General features: G+C 45.1%; 2 protein-coding genes across 13 annotated transcripts in view; one reads left to right on the top strand and one right to left on the bottom strand.

Moving 5' to 3' along the window:
• The first annotated feature begins 434 nt into the window (after window positions 1-434).
• On the top strand, window positions 435-2,921 carry MRPL35 (mitochondrial ribosomal protein L35). Its single transcript, XM_085059549.1, has 4 exons — window positions 435-515; window positions 628-784; window positions 2,177-2,321; window positions 2,562-2,921. The coding sequence occupies exons 1-4, from the start codon at window positions 482-484 to the stop codon at window positions 2,748-2,750; spliced, it is 525 nt and encodes a 174-aa protein (XP_084915675.1). The 5' UTR covers window positions 435-481; the 3' UTR covers window positions 2,751-2,921.
• An 825-nt stretch (window positions 2,922-3,746) lies between these two features.
• Window positions 3,747-19,071, bottom strand: part of REEP1 (receptor accessory protein 1) — a 67,452-nt gene continuing 52,127 nt past the window's right edge. For 5 of the 12 annotated variants that reach the window (XR_014851885.1, XR_014851888.1, XR_014851887.1 and 2 more), the window contains 3 exons: window positions 17,865-17,900; window positions 14,183-17,171; window positions 13,726-13,870 (listed from right to left, as the gene is read on the bottom strand). Coding sequence is in view for 6 of the 12 variants with exons in the window: in XM_085059541.1 (XP_084915667.1) it covers window positions 16,738-17,171; window positions 17,865-17,900 (470 nt within the window). In the remaining 6 variants the exon portion in view is untranslated. The other 7 variants (XM_085059546.1, XM_085059542.1, XM_085059543.1 and 4 more) reach the window with 5 other exon arrangements.

Genomic DNA, 19,071 nt, shown 5'->3' with positions numbered 1-19,071 from the left:
ACAGGTGTAATCTTTCACAGCTGGCTCATAAACCTTCTCTCGCTCAGAGCTCTCAGAAACCATTTTTACCTCATCCTTCCACCAGCCCGGCCAGATTTCTGAAAGGAAAAAAATCAGAATACATCACTAATGCTCACAAACAACGAGTTAATCCACTTGGTGAGTTTTTTACGAGACTTTCCTAAGAGGTTAAAAAGCCCTTGAAGCCGAGGGTCGGTGTGTGGCTGTCACCAAAGGGACGGGGACGGAGCGGGGCCGCGCCGGTTCGGGGACGGGGCGGGCTGGGAGGACTCGGGGGCTGGGAGGAGCTCCCGGGGCTGCGCGGAGCTCCCGGGGCTGCGCGGGACTGCCGGGGCTGCGCGGGACTCCCGGGGCTCGGAGGGACTCCCGGGGCTGTGCGGAGCTCCCGGCGCGGCCGCAGGTGCGGCAGGCAGTCCCGGTGGGAGGGACGCCGCTCGGCCCCGCCCGGCGCAGCGTGGCCATGGCGGCGGCGGCGGCCCGCGGAGCGCTGGCGGGTCGGTACCGGGGAATACCGCGGGGCCGGGGCGGTGGCGGGGCGGTTTCGGTGTCGGCGCTGGGGGTTTGTGGCTGGGGTGCTTGTGCTGAGGCTCTCCCGTGTCCCCGCAGGGATCCTGCGGCGCTGGGCCCCCCGCGCCCTCCCGCTCTGCGGCCCCTCGGCGCGGCGCGTCGGGCACGGACTGAGCCCGGCCCCGGCCCCGCTCTGCACCCCGCGAATGCTCGGCGGGAACCGGCCCCGGGCAGAGACACCCTCGGTGCTCAGCAGGTGAGGCTGCGCGGCTGCTCCCTCCTGCTGAAAACCCTTAAAAGCTGTCTCATATATATATCGAGGAGTTTCTCTCTCTGTATTTTATATATAAGTAGTTAATATATTTTTTATTTGTATACCTTATGTGTTTTATATGTATTATATTGTTTCAAGAAATAGAAATAATTTGAAATACATTTATATTATTTCAAAATATATTTATACATTAATATATTTAAGAATAGGTATTTTATTCTACTACATATACATTACATAATATGCAACATTATATACTATGAATTTATTATGTATCCTGTAACATATGCATAATAATTTATAATAGTGTGTATTAATATTGTTAACATGGCCTATGTTAGCATGTTTAATAATAACATGTAGTATGATATAATATATAACAATATAATATATAACATATGTGTAATATATATGTTGAAACTCCTCCATGTATTTATGACTATTATAGAATCATGGGTTGGAAAAGACCTCTAAGGTCATCAAGTCCAGCCTGTAACCCAGCACTGCCAAGGCCACCACTAAACCTCATCCCCAAGTGCCATATCTGCACAGCTTTTAGATTCCTCCAGGGATGGTGATTTCAACGCAGCCCTGGGCAGCCTGTTCCAATGCCTGACAACCCCTTGTGTGAAGAGAGTTTTCCTTAGAGTCAATCTAAACCTTCCCTGGCAAAACTTGGGGCCATTTTCTCTAGTCCTATTGTTTGTTTCTTGGGAGAAGAGACTGGCCCCAACTGCCATATATAAATAAAATACCTATATATATATATATATGTGTATGTATGTATGTAAAAATACATATATAATAAACCTTGGTCTGACACACTTGGGCACCTTTGCACTCTGCAGTGGGTCTGTGTTAGCCCCAAGCCTCCCACTACATTTGCCATTAATGCTTGAAGCAGAGGTAAGTTAGGATATTCTTTGCAGCCATATTTTGCAATTAGTCTTGCTGTAATCACTGCTGTTTCTCTTGCTGCTGATGGCTGTTGAGCTAGATAATTTCCAGAGGTTCTTTCCAACCCAAGCTGTTTTGTGCTCCTGTGATTAATATTCTGAAAGCGATTTCCGAATCCAAATAACAGCTGAATGTTTGCTTCTGAGTGTTCAACTGCTATGAGGAGATTTTTTTAAAAAGTGTTCTGTGTGAAATAATAACTTTGAGCTGAATTTTGACAAGAGTCCAGCCCTGCAGTGGGTATTCTACACTGAGTAGGTGCTGTGCTGTAATGTTGACTCCTTGTTACCATTCAGACAAGCCACAGCCCCTTTTGATCTCTCTCTCTGTGGTAAAGGCAATGATTACTTCTAGAAAGAGGTGTTTCATTCCTGTTGTTTTCCTCCCTGTTTTGGGGTTGGTTTGGTTTTTTTTTAGTGTTATGCCTCTACTTCCAAGTTTACTCCAGCAGCCAGCGAGAACCCTCACCTACTGCAGCTTACGGAAAGGAAAGAGGAAAAGTGTGAAGTCTGTGGTCAAAAGGTTCCTCCGGCTGCACAATGGCCTCTGGGTTAGGAGAAAGGTGAGATTTTTTGGATAATGAGAGCCTGTTCTTTACAGTCAGTGTAAAATGTAATTGTTTTCCCTCCTGTGGAGGGCAGTGGTTGGTATGGAAGTTAAGAAGAGCTCTGTGGAGAGACTCCCATTTTTCTAAAAGTGGGGGATTTATCCATGTTTGCTGAGCAGTGTGGCTGTATTTGTATATTTGCAGTGACCTACTAAAAAGCAGTGGGTTTTTTGTGTGTTTATTTTTTCCTGACAGTCTGGTTATAAGAAGAAACTGTGGAAGAAGTCGGCTGCCCAGAGGAAGCGTTTGAGGGAGTTTGTGTTGTGCACGAGGACACAGTGTAAACTCCTGGATAAAATGACCACTTCCTTCTGGAAAAGGAGGAACTGGTATGTTGATGATCCATACCAGAAGTACCACGACCGCACGAATCTCCGTGTGTAGAGATCTTGTAAAGATCTTCTGCACATCTCTAGGACAGGGGGAGGGGTCGTGTGGCATGGTCTGAATTTTGGAGTGTAGATCTGTTATGCCTGTACTTTTTCTAAATAAACATGTGCATATCATGAGCAGAATTGTGGGAATCAATGCCCAAAATAAAGGAATAGTCAAGATAATCTTCATCTGCAGTTTGTGTTTGACTTAGCAGAGGTCAGGCTGGTCACCTACACATTCTGATGTCTGGTGGTTTCCTGTGATTGTGTAACTTGGAGGAATACACTCTGAGCAGCACTAAAAGTGAATACTTCAACATATTTAATCTTAATTTTTAAAACTAAATACATTAATAACCCCAGGATCTATTTTGCTATGTCCATGCTTATTGGTGGCTCACTGAATGGAGTCTTCTGGGGAAGAGGAGAATGGAGAGCAGGGTCCATCTCAGCATTTTTGCCTGTCACAATAACACACTTGCCTTGTGTCCGTACTAGAAAGCATTGGTAAAAAAACCCCAAAACCAGAGTGATGGCTACATACAGTGTTTATAACTGATTTTAAATTGTCCATCAGCTTTCATTACAGGACTCACATTTTGTGAGTCCTCTGCCGGCTTTTGAGTGGTAGAATATATTCCTTGGGTGCTGCGCAACATCCTCAAGCAGACAAGTTGGAGTAATTTGTTTCTTCTTTCTTTAGGCCTAACTACAGCTCACACTACATATTCCTGGTCACACATAAATGGAACGAACCCAAGGTTTATCATGGAGTCTGTTTGGACTGTGCAGAACAACTAGACCCTGGCTTTGCTAAGGACTAGATCAGATGTTTTCTCCACAAAGCTGAAAGCCCAGCAAGTGTATGAAAGCAGTGCTTTAAAGCATTCCCTGATAACCCATTTTGGAGCAGACAGTCCCTGGTTATCAGCCCAGAGCTGCCTGTGTAGCAGGAGGTGTACAAGGTTTGCTGTACAAGGCTGTAGCATTGCAATGAATTCACTAGTTACTCAGAGTGTTCAGTAGCTGTATTTCGTTCTTTTTCCAGTTCATAATACAGAAAGTTCTGAAGGACATGCAGCACTTAGTGAATACATCTATATACAGTCAGCCAGAATTCAGATAAAAATAATACAGCGATCAAAGTGATTATTCTGGCCTGCCAGATACATTGAACAGACTAAAGATGTTTGTTTTTGTTTTGTTTTTTTTAATAAAGAAAAGATTAAGACTTTATTCAAGATGTATATCAAGCAGTATAACAAAACCAGCAAAACATCAACCTTTGGAATACTGTTGTAATGGCCGTCCTTGTGAGGCATCAAGTGTACCACTGTATCACAGACCTTTTCTACCCATCACAGGAAAGAAATCACACCAAGTGCACAATTATGAGCCTTAAATAGTTTGTCTAAACGCAATTCCCAACGTGTTCTCTGCTAGTTCAAATATGGTGCTGGATGCAAAACAGGTACCCAAAACTAACAGCAAAAGGAGACTGTGGGTAAGGAGCACAAGGGTTCATCACAACACGAGGACTCGCCAGCAGCCAGAGGCAGCAGGTTGTTTACAGGAGGAGCATCATCACTCTCAAAGCAGCTTTCTCCCTCCTAACGGGAATAAATTACTGAATTCCTTCCCTGCTGGGTTTGCACTTCCACAATTTGGGTTAATGATTCATCCCAGGGTGACAGGGACTCACGTGAAGTCTGTCTTGTGTTTGATGTGATCCTGATTCAGCAATTGGCAACTGCTGGAGCTGCGCTGACCCCTATGGCAGGAGAGGAGGCACGGAGGGCTGCACTGGGCTGCTCCAAGCTTATCCTCCTCATAACTGAGCTTATGGTAAATTGGGGAGGTAATTCACAGGCCTGTGTACCACTGACCATCTCCAGCTGCAATTTCCTTCCCCTCAGCCTCAATTTTGCATGCTTAAAATAATGCACATTTCACTGGAGCCTTGAGCTGGGTAAAGGCTGCTATCTAGGGCTGGCCTGTTCCCTGCAGGGTTCCATTCTCCTGTCCCTCTCTGAGACATCAGGAGGTGCCTGCCTGCCCTACAGGACTGATGGCAGGGGCCAGCTGCCTGAAAGGCCCCAAAACAGCTTTTTTAACTAAGCCAGATCTGCTATTTTAAACCATCAGCTGAAAGACTGCTTGGTTTTAGGAGGGGAGACCTGGAAGTGCTCAGCCAGCCTGCACACCCAGAGCTGGAAGTGGAAGGGAGCTGAGAACTGCTCCCCCACAACACACTCCTAGAAAGCATCCATGCATCCATCCATGCAACCATCTATCTATCCATCCATCCATCCATCCATCCATCCATCCATCCATCCATCCCTGCATCCTCTCCTGTCCCTGTCCTGCACACCCTGGTTTGCCAGGAGGGGTCAGCAGCAGCACAGGAACGCAAACCTGGCTTGTTCCTTGGCCGAGGCTCCAGAAGAAAGCTGGAACAAAAGACTTCAAGGGTGGTGTTTATCCCGAATGAACACGCACAGCCTTAACACTGAAACTACAGACTTGGGGCAGCCCCTGTAAACAACCAGTGCGAGGAAGGTGAGGAATCAAAGCGAGTGGCTGTTCTCGTCTGTACAGAACACTGGAGCACAAGGAGCACAAGTGCACGTGGTCAGGCATTCACATCTGTCTAGCTATACACAAATATACAACTCCGTTGATAAATTAATACTTTTTTTTCCAGAGATATGAAAAGGTTTATTTTTCTCATTTATACAGTGGATGTTTTGAGAGATATAAGGCAACTCCCTTGTCAACATTTCACCTCAGCACTTAAGAAATGCTAAACAGTCAAGTTTACAGTAAAACAGCAGATTAGACGCACATTAAATAGTTTTAGTGATAATCAATGTTAATACAGCGTGTCTGAGATTAGAACTGGTCAGATGTTATGCAGCTCTATGTTGTTTGGATTATTTGGCATAATTGAGTGCAAACTTGTCAGCTTCTTTTTTATCTTACAGCAGCCCATTGCATAGCAGGGAAACATGGCTTGCTTGCAACAGGATTTTATTTTCTGCTAACAGTGCAGGCAGTTTTCCTATTTCTTTTTAATGTTAGCCAAAATAAATAAACTCTAAAGCTGCTTAGAAGTAAAATGCATAAGCTTAGCTCCTCAAAGCTTTTGCTGAGTATCTTCAGGGACTGACTCTTCTGTAACTGCTCTTTAGACAGGTTTGTTTGTTTTTTATTTACTTTCTGACGAATTTTTCAAAATTTGCCAAGTATGACTGAATCAGCACATGTAAAGGAAATAAAATTCTCAGGTAATGAGGCCAAACACTGTGGCAGACACAGGAAACACCTGCTTGCTTTTTCCATTTCCTAGCCAGGTCAGTTAAACATTTCTGTGTGCGCATAATTTATTTCTTTCTTCCCCACACATGTAGGAAGCTGTGGGGGTGACCTCAGGGATCTACCAGATGGGCAGCTGGGATATGGATGCACACCCAGCAGAGAAATGGTTTCAAAGGCCACTGCAGAGTTATCTCCAAGCCTGGCACACTCCAGCTGGATGTTGGCAGCCTGGGCTGCTGCACCTGACCCAGATGACAGTGACCACCATCAAGCCCCTGTGCTGATCCATTGGTGATGGCACATCCTACGTAATGCTAAATGCTTTTCTAGTCTATGTGACAGGTCCAAGAGCAAACACAAAGGGTCACGTAATCAACTTATGTGTGAATCTCACATGCTCAACACTTACAAGAGACACCAACTTGAAGCACAAATACACAAATCCTACCATGTCTTCCTCTTCTTTTATATTTCTCATTTATATATGGATACAAATACACCACTCCATCTGGTTCTTGTGGTTCTAACCAAACCCCATGCTACAGGAGAAACTCCAGGCTTCAAAAAGCCGCTCAGACCCAGCACTCTCCTCTGCTCATGCAAGCAGAACAGCAGCTCCTCACCAGCAAAGCAGAGTGCTGGGGCTGGCGCTGTTGCAGCAGGGAAGAAAAGTGTGTTTTCCCCTGGAAATGCATTACTAAAGCAATTTTAACTTCTGTTGCTGCAGCTTGCTCAAGCCTGGCTTGCTCACTTTAAAACTCACAGTAGAACATTGGCCACAAGTGGTGGGATTTAGTTCTTCTACCCATTATTTTCCACAAAATACTCTCCTGGCTCAGGCTGACCAAAATTAGGACTCCCCCTTCATTACATCATTGAAACCATTTTTTTTCTCTTGTATATCTCTTCCTCATCCTCTGTAAGTGGTTCTGTCTCTGTGAGTTTAGCACAATGATTTTCTCAGAACATGTGATTTACTTGCAGAAAGAGAAACGCAGTTGCAGCTCAGCTTTCGCTAATGCATCTTGGACATTTTGTACAGTTAGAGTACTTTGACATTTATTACATCATTCCCAGTCTCGAGGAGGAAGGGAGGAAAGAGAAATCCATGGGTTCTGCAAATCCACTTCATCAATGATAAAGCCATAAATAAATACACTGTCAATGTAGCATCATAAGTGACTGATTATTGTTGTTTCCGCTGGGCATTCACAGAGCAAGAGCGATGCAGACACAAATGAAACTGCAAAGGTACAGTGTGGGTGGGTGCACACTCTGCTAACCAAACCAGGACCTCTCACCTGCAGGTGCCTGCCAGGCTGTCCAACCCACGTCAGGGACAAACGCCAGCAGTGTGTCACAGAGGGATGTGGAGAAAGGAGGGAGAAAGGCCATGTCTACAGTGCTGTACATCAAAGCACATCCAGCCCACTGCTGTTTCCTATGTTATGAACGAGTAGCTCTTTAAGGCAGAAGAGAGACATTCTGTGGATCTTGGTGCTATTGGCTCATTGCACTCACATTGTTTCAGTGGCAGAGGACGAGGTACTTTTCTTCCTGAAGCGAGGTCTAAGGGTCCTAGGCGGTGCCTGCAGAAAAGCAAGACAAAACTTCAGTGGCATAATAGGAAACATCTTTTTTTTCCCTTACAACTCACCCATCTTTGTGGGACCTCTGTGAAGGATCCCATTCCAGGCATGAAGTAATGGAGAAGCAGATCTTGGCCCTGAAGATCATTAATGAATGGCCAGCTGAGGACTATGGTCTTTAAGAAACCTGTTGTATACTCAGGTTACACCAACACCTTCCCCTCTGGTGCTTGGTAAAGGCATGGCTAAAGATTGCTAATAACACAACAGTTGAAAGAGCCAGGACAAATTGGTGCCATTTACAGCAGCCCATGGATCTAGAGATCAATGGTGTCAACCAGCTCTGGTGTCTCCCAGCCCATCCTGCACTGTCCAGCCCATCCACAGCTCCTCAGAGGGTCCAGCTCATGGCATTACAAAGCTGAAGGAGTCCCCAAGGTGAAACACACTGGAACTGTAATTCCCATGAGGCAGAACTCCTAAAAATCAGCCTCTTGCTTGGAGCAGCCAGACACAATCCGTTGAAATTATTTCAGCAACCAAGTATTGGAATTCTGCCTTGCAGTCAGCTGATGCAGAGTTTGAAAAAGAAGCCCTGAATGCCCAGAAGGAGGCAGACTAACTCCATGAATTTGGTTTCCTGTGGTTAACCCAGAAAACAGACAGACATTCTTTAGGCTAGCAAATAAATGGAAGAAAAAACCCTAAACTGCAGTGCCTTCTTCTCTCAGAAGAGTTCTGGTGTGGCATTGTGTCTCGTGAGCTTCACCACAAGAATTAGTTATGAGATACTGTAACAGAGCATGATTTCTCAGTGTGGAGCCCTGTCACTGCATCAAGTAACACTGCAGGGTGTGGTAGGCTCTTCTACTCCATTTATGTAAACACCCGAAGCATTATTTCCTTTAAGAACATTAACCTCTATTTACCTGTAAGGGCCTGACAGGACCAAAGCAAGGGCTTTGTCTTTCCTGTTTTATAGAACTTTCAAACCCAAGACCATGCTATGTTTCTGCATTCCCACAATGCAGCAAGGTATAAATATTCATATAGACAAGGGACTGCAGCATGGTGAGGTTTTGTTTAGACTCCACCTAAATCTCCATTTTTTCTAGCTTGACCGTAAACCAAAGTAGTTTCTCACAGAAATGGGACTAATCCAACACATCTTACCCCAGGGCACCACAGTGAATCCCCAGCATCACTACAGATCTGGATGGGCTGGGTGTGCCCAGAAAGGCACAGCTGGAGCAGAGCTCAGGAGCAAAGCAAGGCACAGCAATAATGGATCCCACACCACACCTGACTCCATAGCTGCTGGATTGGGAGTCACAGTCTGTAAACCAGGAGCCCGGGGACACAACCAGACAACTAGAGCAGCACCTCCTGTGGCTTGGGAGAAGCTGCTCTTTGGGAAGCCATGTGGCTCTTAAAGCAAAGCTGTCATTAACTGCACAGCAAAGACTCTTAAGTGGGGAATGAACAGCCCTGCCTCCTTTGGGAGGCCACTGGACAGCTCTGAGAGTAGCTGGAGAGGCTGAAACAGAGCAGCCCTGACTTTAGTGAAAGCCCCACAGATAGGACAGCCCAGCATAAGATTGTTCTGACCTGCTGACCAAACCACTCTGCTCTGCTCCCTCCCACTGAGCCAAGGGGAGATGGGAACAAATCCAGCTTCCCACAGGTGGAGATCTCCTGGCTCAGACCTGAGAGCTGCTGGCTGTGGCTCCATCCACCCTGCCCAGATCTGGAAGGACTCTTTGCCTACAGCATCCCTCACAGAGGTTTTATTTTCTCCACAACAAAATGTTGCTAAAATTGCTTTTGGCAAACCACAGAGTGAGGTCTGCATTTCCTTTACTTCTTTTGTTTCCATGAAGTAACTTAAAGGGTATTTAGTGAGTTTAGACCAAGAGGTATTTGTTCAGTTGAAGATTCCAGTTGAAGATTCAAGGTATGTCATAGAAGGAAGAGCCTTGACAATATGGAAGTACCTCAAGGGGTTGATCCTTCTTTTTGGGCCTTTTGTTCATGGATGCACAATCATTCTCTTCATCATCTGAGAACACTGAGCCTTTTGTTTCATAGTTTGTGTCAGGTGGCTTCTCATACCTAATGTCCACACTTATTTCACCTATTTAACATGGCCATTTGCAGCCTAAACGTGAAGACAAAGGATGAGGAAATCAGTGATGGTTTGATTCACACAAATCAGTCACCTCACTGCAAAGCCATGCATCTTCCAGGGATTAATCAGACAGAAGGGTCACACATCACACTAATAACAGCAGCTGTGGGGTTAGAAATCAAAAGGCTCCTGTTTACAAAGCCATTATAAGCTCTATTTTGATTATTTTACATAGAATTGAGACTAAATTCACAGCCTCTGATGTGTGGGAGGTTGACACTAGAAAGAGATTTTTTTCTGATTGCTCAGGGATAAATAAAATAACTGATTTCTTGAATTGCTGCTTCCATCCATAGCTCCTGCATCTACTCCTCCTTTAGAAGACTCCAAATGAGTGTTGAAGCCCTCTGGTAAGCACAGAGCGAGCTGCCTGGGATTCAGAAATGTGAAACACAGCAGCACAGACTTGAAGCTGACAGTGGTCAAGGCAAGCACTCAGTCTGAGATCCACTGAAGTTCACCAAAAATTTTATCAGGCTTTGAATGGACCCTAGCAAGTGGGTGTGCTGCTGGAAGACCAGTGCAGGGCAAAGTCTCTCTTCTGTCACTCTGGAGTAAATGTTATGGAGGATTAGCTCTGCTGATGGATCTGAAGACTACAGACCACAAAGGCTTGGTGGTTCTTAAAACTTACAGCATGATCTTTGTGGGACTGATTATGTTACACAACACAATCCATTTGCTGCCTAAATACAGCCAGCAAATGAGACAGTATTTTTAATGACCAATCCAAAGCAAGAGGTACAGAAGAGGAAACTCAGCATAACCAAGCTTCCTGCATTTCCACAGTTTCTTACAGCAGGGCTGGAGGTTTCTCTGTTTAACTGAGAAAGCTTTTTTTTTTATTCCAAAACATGTCAGGAGTGGAAGTATTTGCTCTTTAGGTGGCATGAATCAGAATTACTGGGTCTGTACTTTGATTGTTGCATGAACATACATAGAAATAATGCTTTGTGCTTCTTGTCTCAGCCTGACTGTAAGAGTCTACTGGACCAAAGACTAAACCCCAAAGACTGAAATCAAAGAGGATTCTTAAACATCTAATATTTACTAATCCATTTTGATTCTTAAAGCCCAAAAGAACTGAATTCTTCGACAGCTCTTTCAGAGGGGAAATAATTTGGCTACAGCTACACCACGAGTCACAAACAGGTCACTGGAGCTCTCCAGTGCCAAATTAAAGTCAGCAGCTAATCGCTTTCAGCCCACAGGATGCAGCTGCTGCTCGAGACAGCAGCCTGTGCACACCATCCTCTGCCCACTGACCCTGTGTTTCTACCCCTTTATCACCATTTGCATGGGCAGGCTGGAAGACAGCACTGCTGGTTTCCAGGAAGAGCTGGAAGTTGACTTTTTCCCCAGCTGTACTGAAGATGCTGATAGTCATGTTGCAGAGAGGCCCAGGATAATGCTGAAATGTTTTTCTTCTGTGTATGACTGCAGTGTGAAAACTGCACTATGGGGAGAATTAAATGCTCTCTAGACCACATGGCAAAACAGTACAGGAATGTTTTGGTTTACTATTTTATCCCTCCACTTGGGAAGTGAGCTACCCAGGAGCAGCCTAGCTTTGACCCTCTTGGATGTGGAAGCTATTGTTTGCTGCCTCCCTAAACCAAATAAAAATTTAGTCAAGTTTAGTGGCAGTGAGTCAGGACTCCTTTTACTGGCCTCACTGAGGTTTGCACAGTGGCCCAAAAACACACCTCCAGCCACGTGCCACGGCAAGCAGACAAGGGCTTTGCCCATGAAAAAAGGAGTTTGAATGGGACAGGATGGAGGGGTGTTGGAGAGTCAGAGTGTTCAGTGACCAGAGTGAGGAGACACTGGTTGCTGAGGCTGAGAGCAGACAGGATCATGCAAATGTGCCCTGCTGCCCTGTTCTACAACCTCTCACTCCACTGGAAAAGGAGACAGAAGGAACCGTCAGCCTGATAATGCTTCTGTGAATCCCCTGTTTTTAGCAGCATACATTGCTTTCTTCATTACTGTTCTCTCTCTTAAATTGGATGCTAGGCAAAAAAGATACCCAGGCAGCTCTGCCACCCATGTCACCTCCACAGCAGGCACAGTCTCCTGCAGACTCTTCCGTTCTCCCCATCAGTCAAAGCATCACATCCATGTCCTGAAGCTGCTTCCATGAAGATCAAGAGAGCTCAGCCTCCATACTGGTGCATAGTGCTTTGATCCCTGCAGCTGAGAGGTCTGTAAAGTCCACTGGAAGCTGGGATGATGCCCTCTTCTTCCCTGCTCCATCTCATTGTGAATGGAACACTGAAAACCAGCCAAATGGGAACCAGTTTTGCTTCAGCCCCACTGAACTGGAAAAAGGAAGAAGATGGGCTATCCAAGGCTTTCCCTCTACTTTTCTGAGCATTTATAAGAGCAGATCTTGAATACACAGGGCAATTTCCTTAAGATACAAAACAAGAAGGGAGGATTCCCTGCCCATTCTGACTTGGGAAGGATATCTGTATTGTGAGCAACCCAACCTTGTGTTGATCTGCCAGACTTTGTGGTGCCAGACTTTGTCCCACGTTTGTGGAAGCATTATGCTGTTGCAGGATGGGAGAGAACTCATCTCCAAAGGGTAGCTGCTGTGTGAGCCCCAGCTCTGAAGTTGTTTGTTATTTGTTGTGAATATGGTGATGACATGATAAAAAAACTGATTTTCTGAGACCAAGAGAGTGAGTAAAAATGTAAAGCCGGAGGTTAAGCAGAAGAACAAACATACATGTGAGGAACTGGTGAGAAAGGAGATGGAGTTTAAAGTGAATGAAAGGGTTCTGGGACACCAAGGCTTGTTCCTGGAGAAGGTGAAGATTAAGGAGCAAAACACGTTGTCAGGGCTGGAGTGTGTATTTTGAGGACAGCACTTGGCCTCGGGTGACCTCCAGTGTGTTTGTGAGAGCCGTCTTTATGATCTGAGGCTGTAGGGCCTCAGGTCACTATCAGATGTTCCCAGAGTAGCAGAGTCAGCAGTGTGTGCTGCTCCAGGGAAGCAGCCAACAACCCCAGGGACTGTCACAGCCAGGAGGTGGCTGTGTAAAAACATGGATCACACAGCAGACCTTTGCCCTGGCTCTGGGAGACTCTCACTCCCCATGCCAGGGTGGCCTGTGTTTCAGGTGTCTCCACCTGTTACATCTGTGGCTCCACATCTTTGTGTGAAGGGCTTGAATTGCTGCAGGAGTGGAAAATGGGCTGGTGTTGCCTCTTGCAAACATCTTTTCAGTGCACAGACCAGATTACACTCCTCTCTCCACTAAAGCAAGACAGAATCTGACTGTAAACAGTCTAAGGAAATGGACCCATTAATTACAGTTCCTATCATGCTATCATAATTCCTCCAAAGGGAACTAATACAGCCAACACATTGTGTGAGAAGCTCTGAAAATGGGCACATTTCAAGTTAAAATAGACATTTGAGTGCTCTGCAGAGTTGGGATCTGAGCTGTTAATGCACACAGGGAACAACCCAGCACAGACCAGGAAATGTAGGGCCAGATCATTGTAATCTTTAATCTCTGTGATTCAACAAGGCTAAGAACTCTCAATTGCAAAACTCTTTCTACAGCAACATCTAGGATTCACTTTGATTCAGACTCTGGTCCATGCTGCTGTGTAAATCTGTAGTTCCTATGGACTTTCACAAGTACAACACAAGTCAGGAACCTGGCCTCCTCTAAGTACAAATGAGCATATGACTTTGATCTAGATCCTCTGAAAAATCTGGACACTTAGATACAGTTACAGTGGGAATCAGGCAACTTTGAGAGACATTGGACCTCCCCTTATTTTGCTGGGCACAATACTTCTTTCTCCCATCACTTTAATTCCTCAGGAGCAATGGGGAAAACCACAGCCACAGACTACACAAACCAAGAGTGAGGTATTGTATTATTGTAATGGAAGGTAAATTCATTCCAAAGTTAAGCCTTTCCAGAGGATCATTCATATAAAGAGGTTTGCACATGACTTAACAAGCAGAGGAGAACAGATATTTATTATACGATGGCCATCAGCTTCTTTCCCCTGCAACAAAGATAAATTCACCATCATTTCCAAAAGACATTGACCCAAGTCCTGTACTTCCCCAGCAGTTTTCATCGCCAAACCAAGGAGTTAGGAGCAGCCAACTACACCAGCACACACTGCCCAGGAGCCACAAAACAGAGGCAGACATCCTTTCCAAAGCTTGAGTCAAATGCAACCAAAGCAAACAAGCCTAATTACATCAACAAAGTCATCCGTTAATGAAAACACATCCCACAAATGAGTGAGTTGTTAAGTGCTAGTCTATTCCAAACACCTCAGAGGAAAATTCATGCAATCTGTAACACTTACATCAGAGTCCCATAATATTTACATAGAGGAAAAGAAAGAATAAACTGTTAGGAGAAAACATTTGGGTGCAGAGGGGGAAGGAACATTGTTTCAGAACACAGAAATATTCATCTTTGCTTTTATCATATCTGTTGTTCAGCTGGAGTTTATTAAACAACAATTAATGTTTTAACTTTCTACTGGTAAAATGCAAATGTACTTAAAAAACCTACTGATTTTCTGTGAAAATTTTTTCTTCCCTAAAATAAGCAAAATAAGTATGAAAATATTTTTAAACCACAAACTGCCATTCGGAAGTACCAGTGCAAAGTGATGCAAACCAGCCCTGTAAAAATTTGCTTCAGTACTTAGTAAAGGGAACAAAATGCCTAGAGCAACAGAAGATTGTTGTTTGTTCTTTAAGCTGAATAAGGTTAAAAAAAATCCCTCGAATTAGAGCTGGAAGCAAAACTGCCTAAGAACCAAAATAAAACCACCTACACAATTTAATTGAATTAGTTCAGGGATGTACAATCAACCCCCTTGACACAAAGTCAATTAGTGTTTTTAAAGCCCTTTCCACTGTAATAACTCATGTACCATTCATAGCACAGCACAAAGCAAGGGTTGGGTTCAGCTTACAGACCAATAAGGTGATTTGTTTAAAACACAGTTAAATGGATGTCCCATCAAGGTCCTTGGTGAGCTGTACTGGTGGTTGTGTGTGATCTGTCACCTTGTGGAGCACAACCCTGCAGTGCACACCCAAACCAGACCCACTCATCACTAATGTCCCTGCACAGCTCTTACACTGCCTAAGGCTTCTGATCAGTATTTTAGTATTAAATGCCCCTCAAGCACTTGCAGTTCCAACAGTTCTCCTGATATACAGCTGATTCTTCAATTCATGACAGATATACTCTCTGCAAGAGCCGAAATTGTTTCTCCCTCTTAACCATGTCTTTGAAACAGCACCTAAGAGATGTTAGTTGAGAGAACACCACCAAACATAATATTTGTTACTTCTTAAATGCTGGTCCCAAGCAATACTGTTTAATATTGAGCAGCATTTAAGCATTTGGCAGGCACTGCCAAAAGACAAACAGTTATCTCTGGAGATTTTCACTCCGTCCTCTCTGAAGGGGAAAAAGAGCACTTATATAATTGTACCATTGGTCCTGAATCTGCAGCCTGACTTTCCACAGAACACAAAGGAGATAAATCAGAAAACTGGGTAAAGACCTGGAAGGAGTTCCACCAGCAAAGGCCTGGCCCTGAACTAGAGCAAGAGGAGCTGGCGTAGCATAGGAGCTGTCAAAGAGATGTGCTGGAGTACATCTGTCAAACAGGATTGTATTTTAGTGAAGCTGCCCAGAGCAGAGGGGGATGAATGTCCTGAATTACATCAATGCTTTGTCATGTGCAGACCATGAGGCCAACAGGAGTGATCCAACTGGACAGGAAAGGGCTCTCCTGAGAAGCCAACAGCTTCAGCGCAGAGAAACCCACCACTGCTGACAGAGACAGACCTGCTCCAGAACAGATGAGCCCATCAGCACCCAGCCCATCACCACTGCTGACAGAGACAGCTCCAGCTCAGGGGGCTCAGGTTGTGCTCAGCCTGGCCTTCAGGCTCTGCAGAAATGCAGAAATCCATGGCACCTGCAGGCCTCATCCTTGTGACACCTTCTCTCAGGATATCATCTAGGGAGCAGAATGCTCAGACTTTTGCTCCACCAGCCTGTGCTCTCCTAAGAGCTGTGGAGGTTTCTGTGAGTCAGACAGTAAAATAATTGAGTTTTACCTGCAAGAGCATTAAGGCAACTACTCTTGCCAAAAAGCCTGCACCAAGGTCTAAAGCAGTCTTTAATATTCCCACTTGAGGTAAGGCTTGACTATCTGCCCATTTAAACTCTTTGGAAATGAGAACTGTTAATGATGGGACTCTAAAACTGGTTGCACAAAAGTTTGCACCGAGGAAAGATGAGTGCCAATAGCTCAAGGCAACTTAGTCCTAGCTAAACAAAATTAGATTCTTTCTTCCCCCAGCTTTTTGTGGCACTGAAAAATGTTCACATGACGTAGTCAGCTCTCCAAGCTACCAAAGATGAACTTACAAAGGAGCATTTTAATGGCAGGCCACTGTCTGAGAGTGCATTAATGCATCTATTGCCTTGGAGACAGAGAAAGGGCAGCCTGTGGAGACAGAATGAACCCTCTATGACATAGAGCCTCAGCACATCCCTATTGACATGGTCTAAGGGACTGGATTATATTGGAGAGGGGGGCGGGAATAGTATAATAAGCCAATCTGAAAGACAGGGCATGCAATTTCAACCAGATTAAAATTACTTTAGGTCCAATTCACGAACATGTTGGACTCACTGCTGTTTTAGCATCATTAAGTTACTTTCCTGAGATTAACTCATGACTGTTAAGCCCATAAGGATTCAGTGATTCTTTTTATAAATAACACTTTGAAGTCAAATCCATAAAATTGGTTTAGGCTTAAGTTAGAAGGGTGCTAATAATATGCCCTGTGAATACAAGTGAATACATAGTTGTTTCAACAGATATCACCTTAAACACGCTTCACTGTCCTGCACAGTGGCACACTCATCCAGAAAAGTGAGGGTAACAAAAATATGAGGGTGGGTTTGCCACCCACGCAGGGTGCAAGGAGGTTTTGTCAGGCTGTAACAATCAGCCTCCAAGCACCAACACTGCACAGGGCTCTGGCACCAGCTGCAGGGGCATGGGAAGGCACAGGTGGCTGCAGCATGGTGGCAGCACTGTGATCCTTTAGTCCCTCTGCTGCTGTCCCCAGGTTGATTAGTGTGCAGAATAAACAAAAAGCACATGAGATGAGAAGGAGTTACAAAGGTCTTTTGCCTCCACGAACATGAGACGCTGCCAGTCTGGATTTCTTTTTTCTCTCCAGACAAGCTGCTTGGCACTCCCATCCTCTGGCATGCCCAAATTGGAGTTCTCCCACTCCTTTCATCTGCCACTAGGAAAAAATGCAGAAGTGACATGTCTTGGCTCTTAGCAACCGAGCTAACTGGCACAGCAGTTAAAAAGACCACCGGCAGCTAAACCATTCACTGCACTCCGACATTTGTAAACAAAATAAATGCTGGGGACAGTGGGGACATTTTTCAAAAACGGTTCTGCAAGAGACTGAAGTAGGGTGAGTCTGTTCAAACCTCTTTGTCATAGCAGGGTCTGCTACTGGGCTTTGCTATATACTCTGCTCGTCCCAAACACAAATGTCCTCTTCACCAATGGAGAAACATGAGCCAATCCTTCGGGAACAGAGCAAAACAGGGCTGGGACTGATGAGGATTTGCTCTTGCTGCATTCCCAGTGGATTTTCCTGAGCACTGGGAGACACAGGGCAGAGTTACACTACACAGAAAGGACATGGCACATCCTCTACAGGAGAAAGGAATTAAGTTCTTCTCCAGAGAAACAGTCCCCATTGTTGGGTAACACAGGTCAGTACGGTGAGAAGCACTGCAATTCTTGCTGTCAGCACACACACAGCTCCCAGACCTGCTCACAGCCTGGCCTTCCCCTGCTTTGTTCCCCTGGTGTTAGGAAACCCAGTGAGCAAGAGCATCAGGAGCAAGCCAGGCTGGGGAATGCAGCTATGCCCAAAAGGGATGCATGGATACCAAGACACAGGAAAGGCAGCACTCACCTCTGAGGAGTCGGCATACCGAGCAACATGTGCACACTGAAAGAGGAGCTGAGCGTTAGGAACTCATCAGGCTAAGCCACTCACTCTAAGAAAACACTTGGCACCATTTTGAAGTGGACTTCAAGGCCCTCATGTGCTCAGGGAGATGAGTGTCTCCTCTGACCAGCATGGAGCACAGACTCAGCAATGCCTCATCCCAGGCTGTATCCATATGGGTGTTAAGGATGGGGTTAGGTACAACTCCCTGGCTTTGTTCTCAGACCACTGAACAGAAGTAATTTCTGACTGGAGGAACCTGGGAGTGTGGATAAGCAATGGAAGTGATGATAAGCAGTGGGTAACACAGTGCAAAAGGCTTTACAATACCAAACACAGGGTGCAATACTGGGACTTGTAATGCTCTGTGCCTGGATTTTTTTCTGTAGATTTAGACTTCTTGTAGGAGAAGTCTGGCTGCTGCAATCACTCACACAGCTTCTAAAGAAAACTATCCACAGATGGCTGATCTTCCTAAACCAGAAGGGTCTTACAGGAATTAATATCCTGATGGAACTGCCATAAGAATGAAAGCAACCAAAGGAATTGCATTGCACCCTTCAGTGCAAATGCAGGTGACTCATAACTGTTCATGAAAGTGTAAAGTTTACAGCTTCATCTGGAGCACAGTTTGTGTTCCAGGAAACAACCTAAATTTCCAGTTTGTGCCATTCAATTTAACGCTCACAGTGCCATCAATGACTCCAGATTAAAAAAAGTTTTTGAAGAAGAAAAAAGGTTTGAGCTCTGTGTGATTTTTTTTAGTTATGATTGTCCTGCACTGGAGACACTGGAAGTTCTTCCATAGTTTCACAGTCATTTTGAAGCAGCACTGTTGAAAGCAGATGTTCTGCTGTTCCTTGCACTCCGACCTCCACCTTCCTTGTCCCATTGCTGATGTCTGTGCTGCTGCTCTCTACTGGCTTGAGGATCTGACCAGGTCAAGAGCAACCCTGGAAGCAAGGGGACAGCATTTAGCTTGCACCAATTCCTTGACTGGGGTCAGCATGTAAAAATGAGATTTAAATATGTCCAAAGGGAAAGACAGCATGGGCCAGAAGCAAGCAGTTGGGTTACACCCTTTCAGTGGCAGTGCTGCCTCACATTGGCTGGATGCTGCTGTGAAACTATGGGATTTCTCAAAAGATGTGCTGTGAGCTCAGCCTCTGAT

Source organism: Lichenostomus cassidix, chromosome 4 (assembly GCF_008360975.1).
Source record: "Lichenostomus cassidix isolate B80296 chromosome 4, HeHo_3.0, whole genome shotgun sequence".
Lineage (NCBI taxonomy): Eukaryota > Metazoa > Chordata > Aves > Passeriformes > Meliphagidae > Lichenostomus > Lichenostomus cassidix.
Note: the sequence above shows the minus strand (reverse complement) of the source record. Positions and strands in the feature narration are given on the sequence as shown.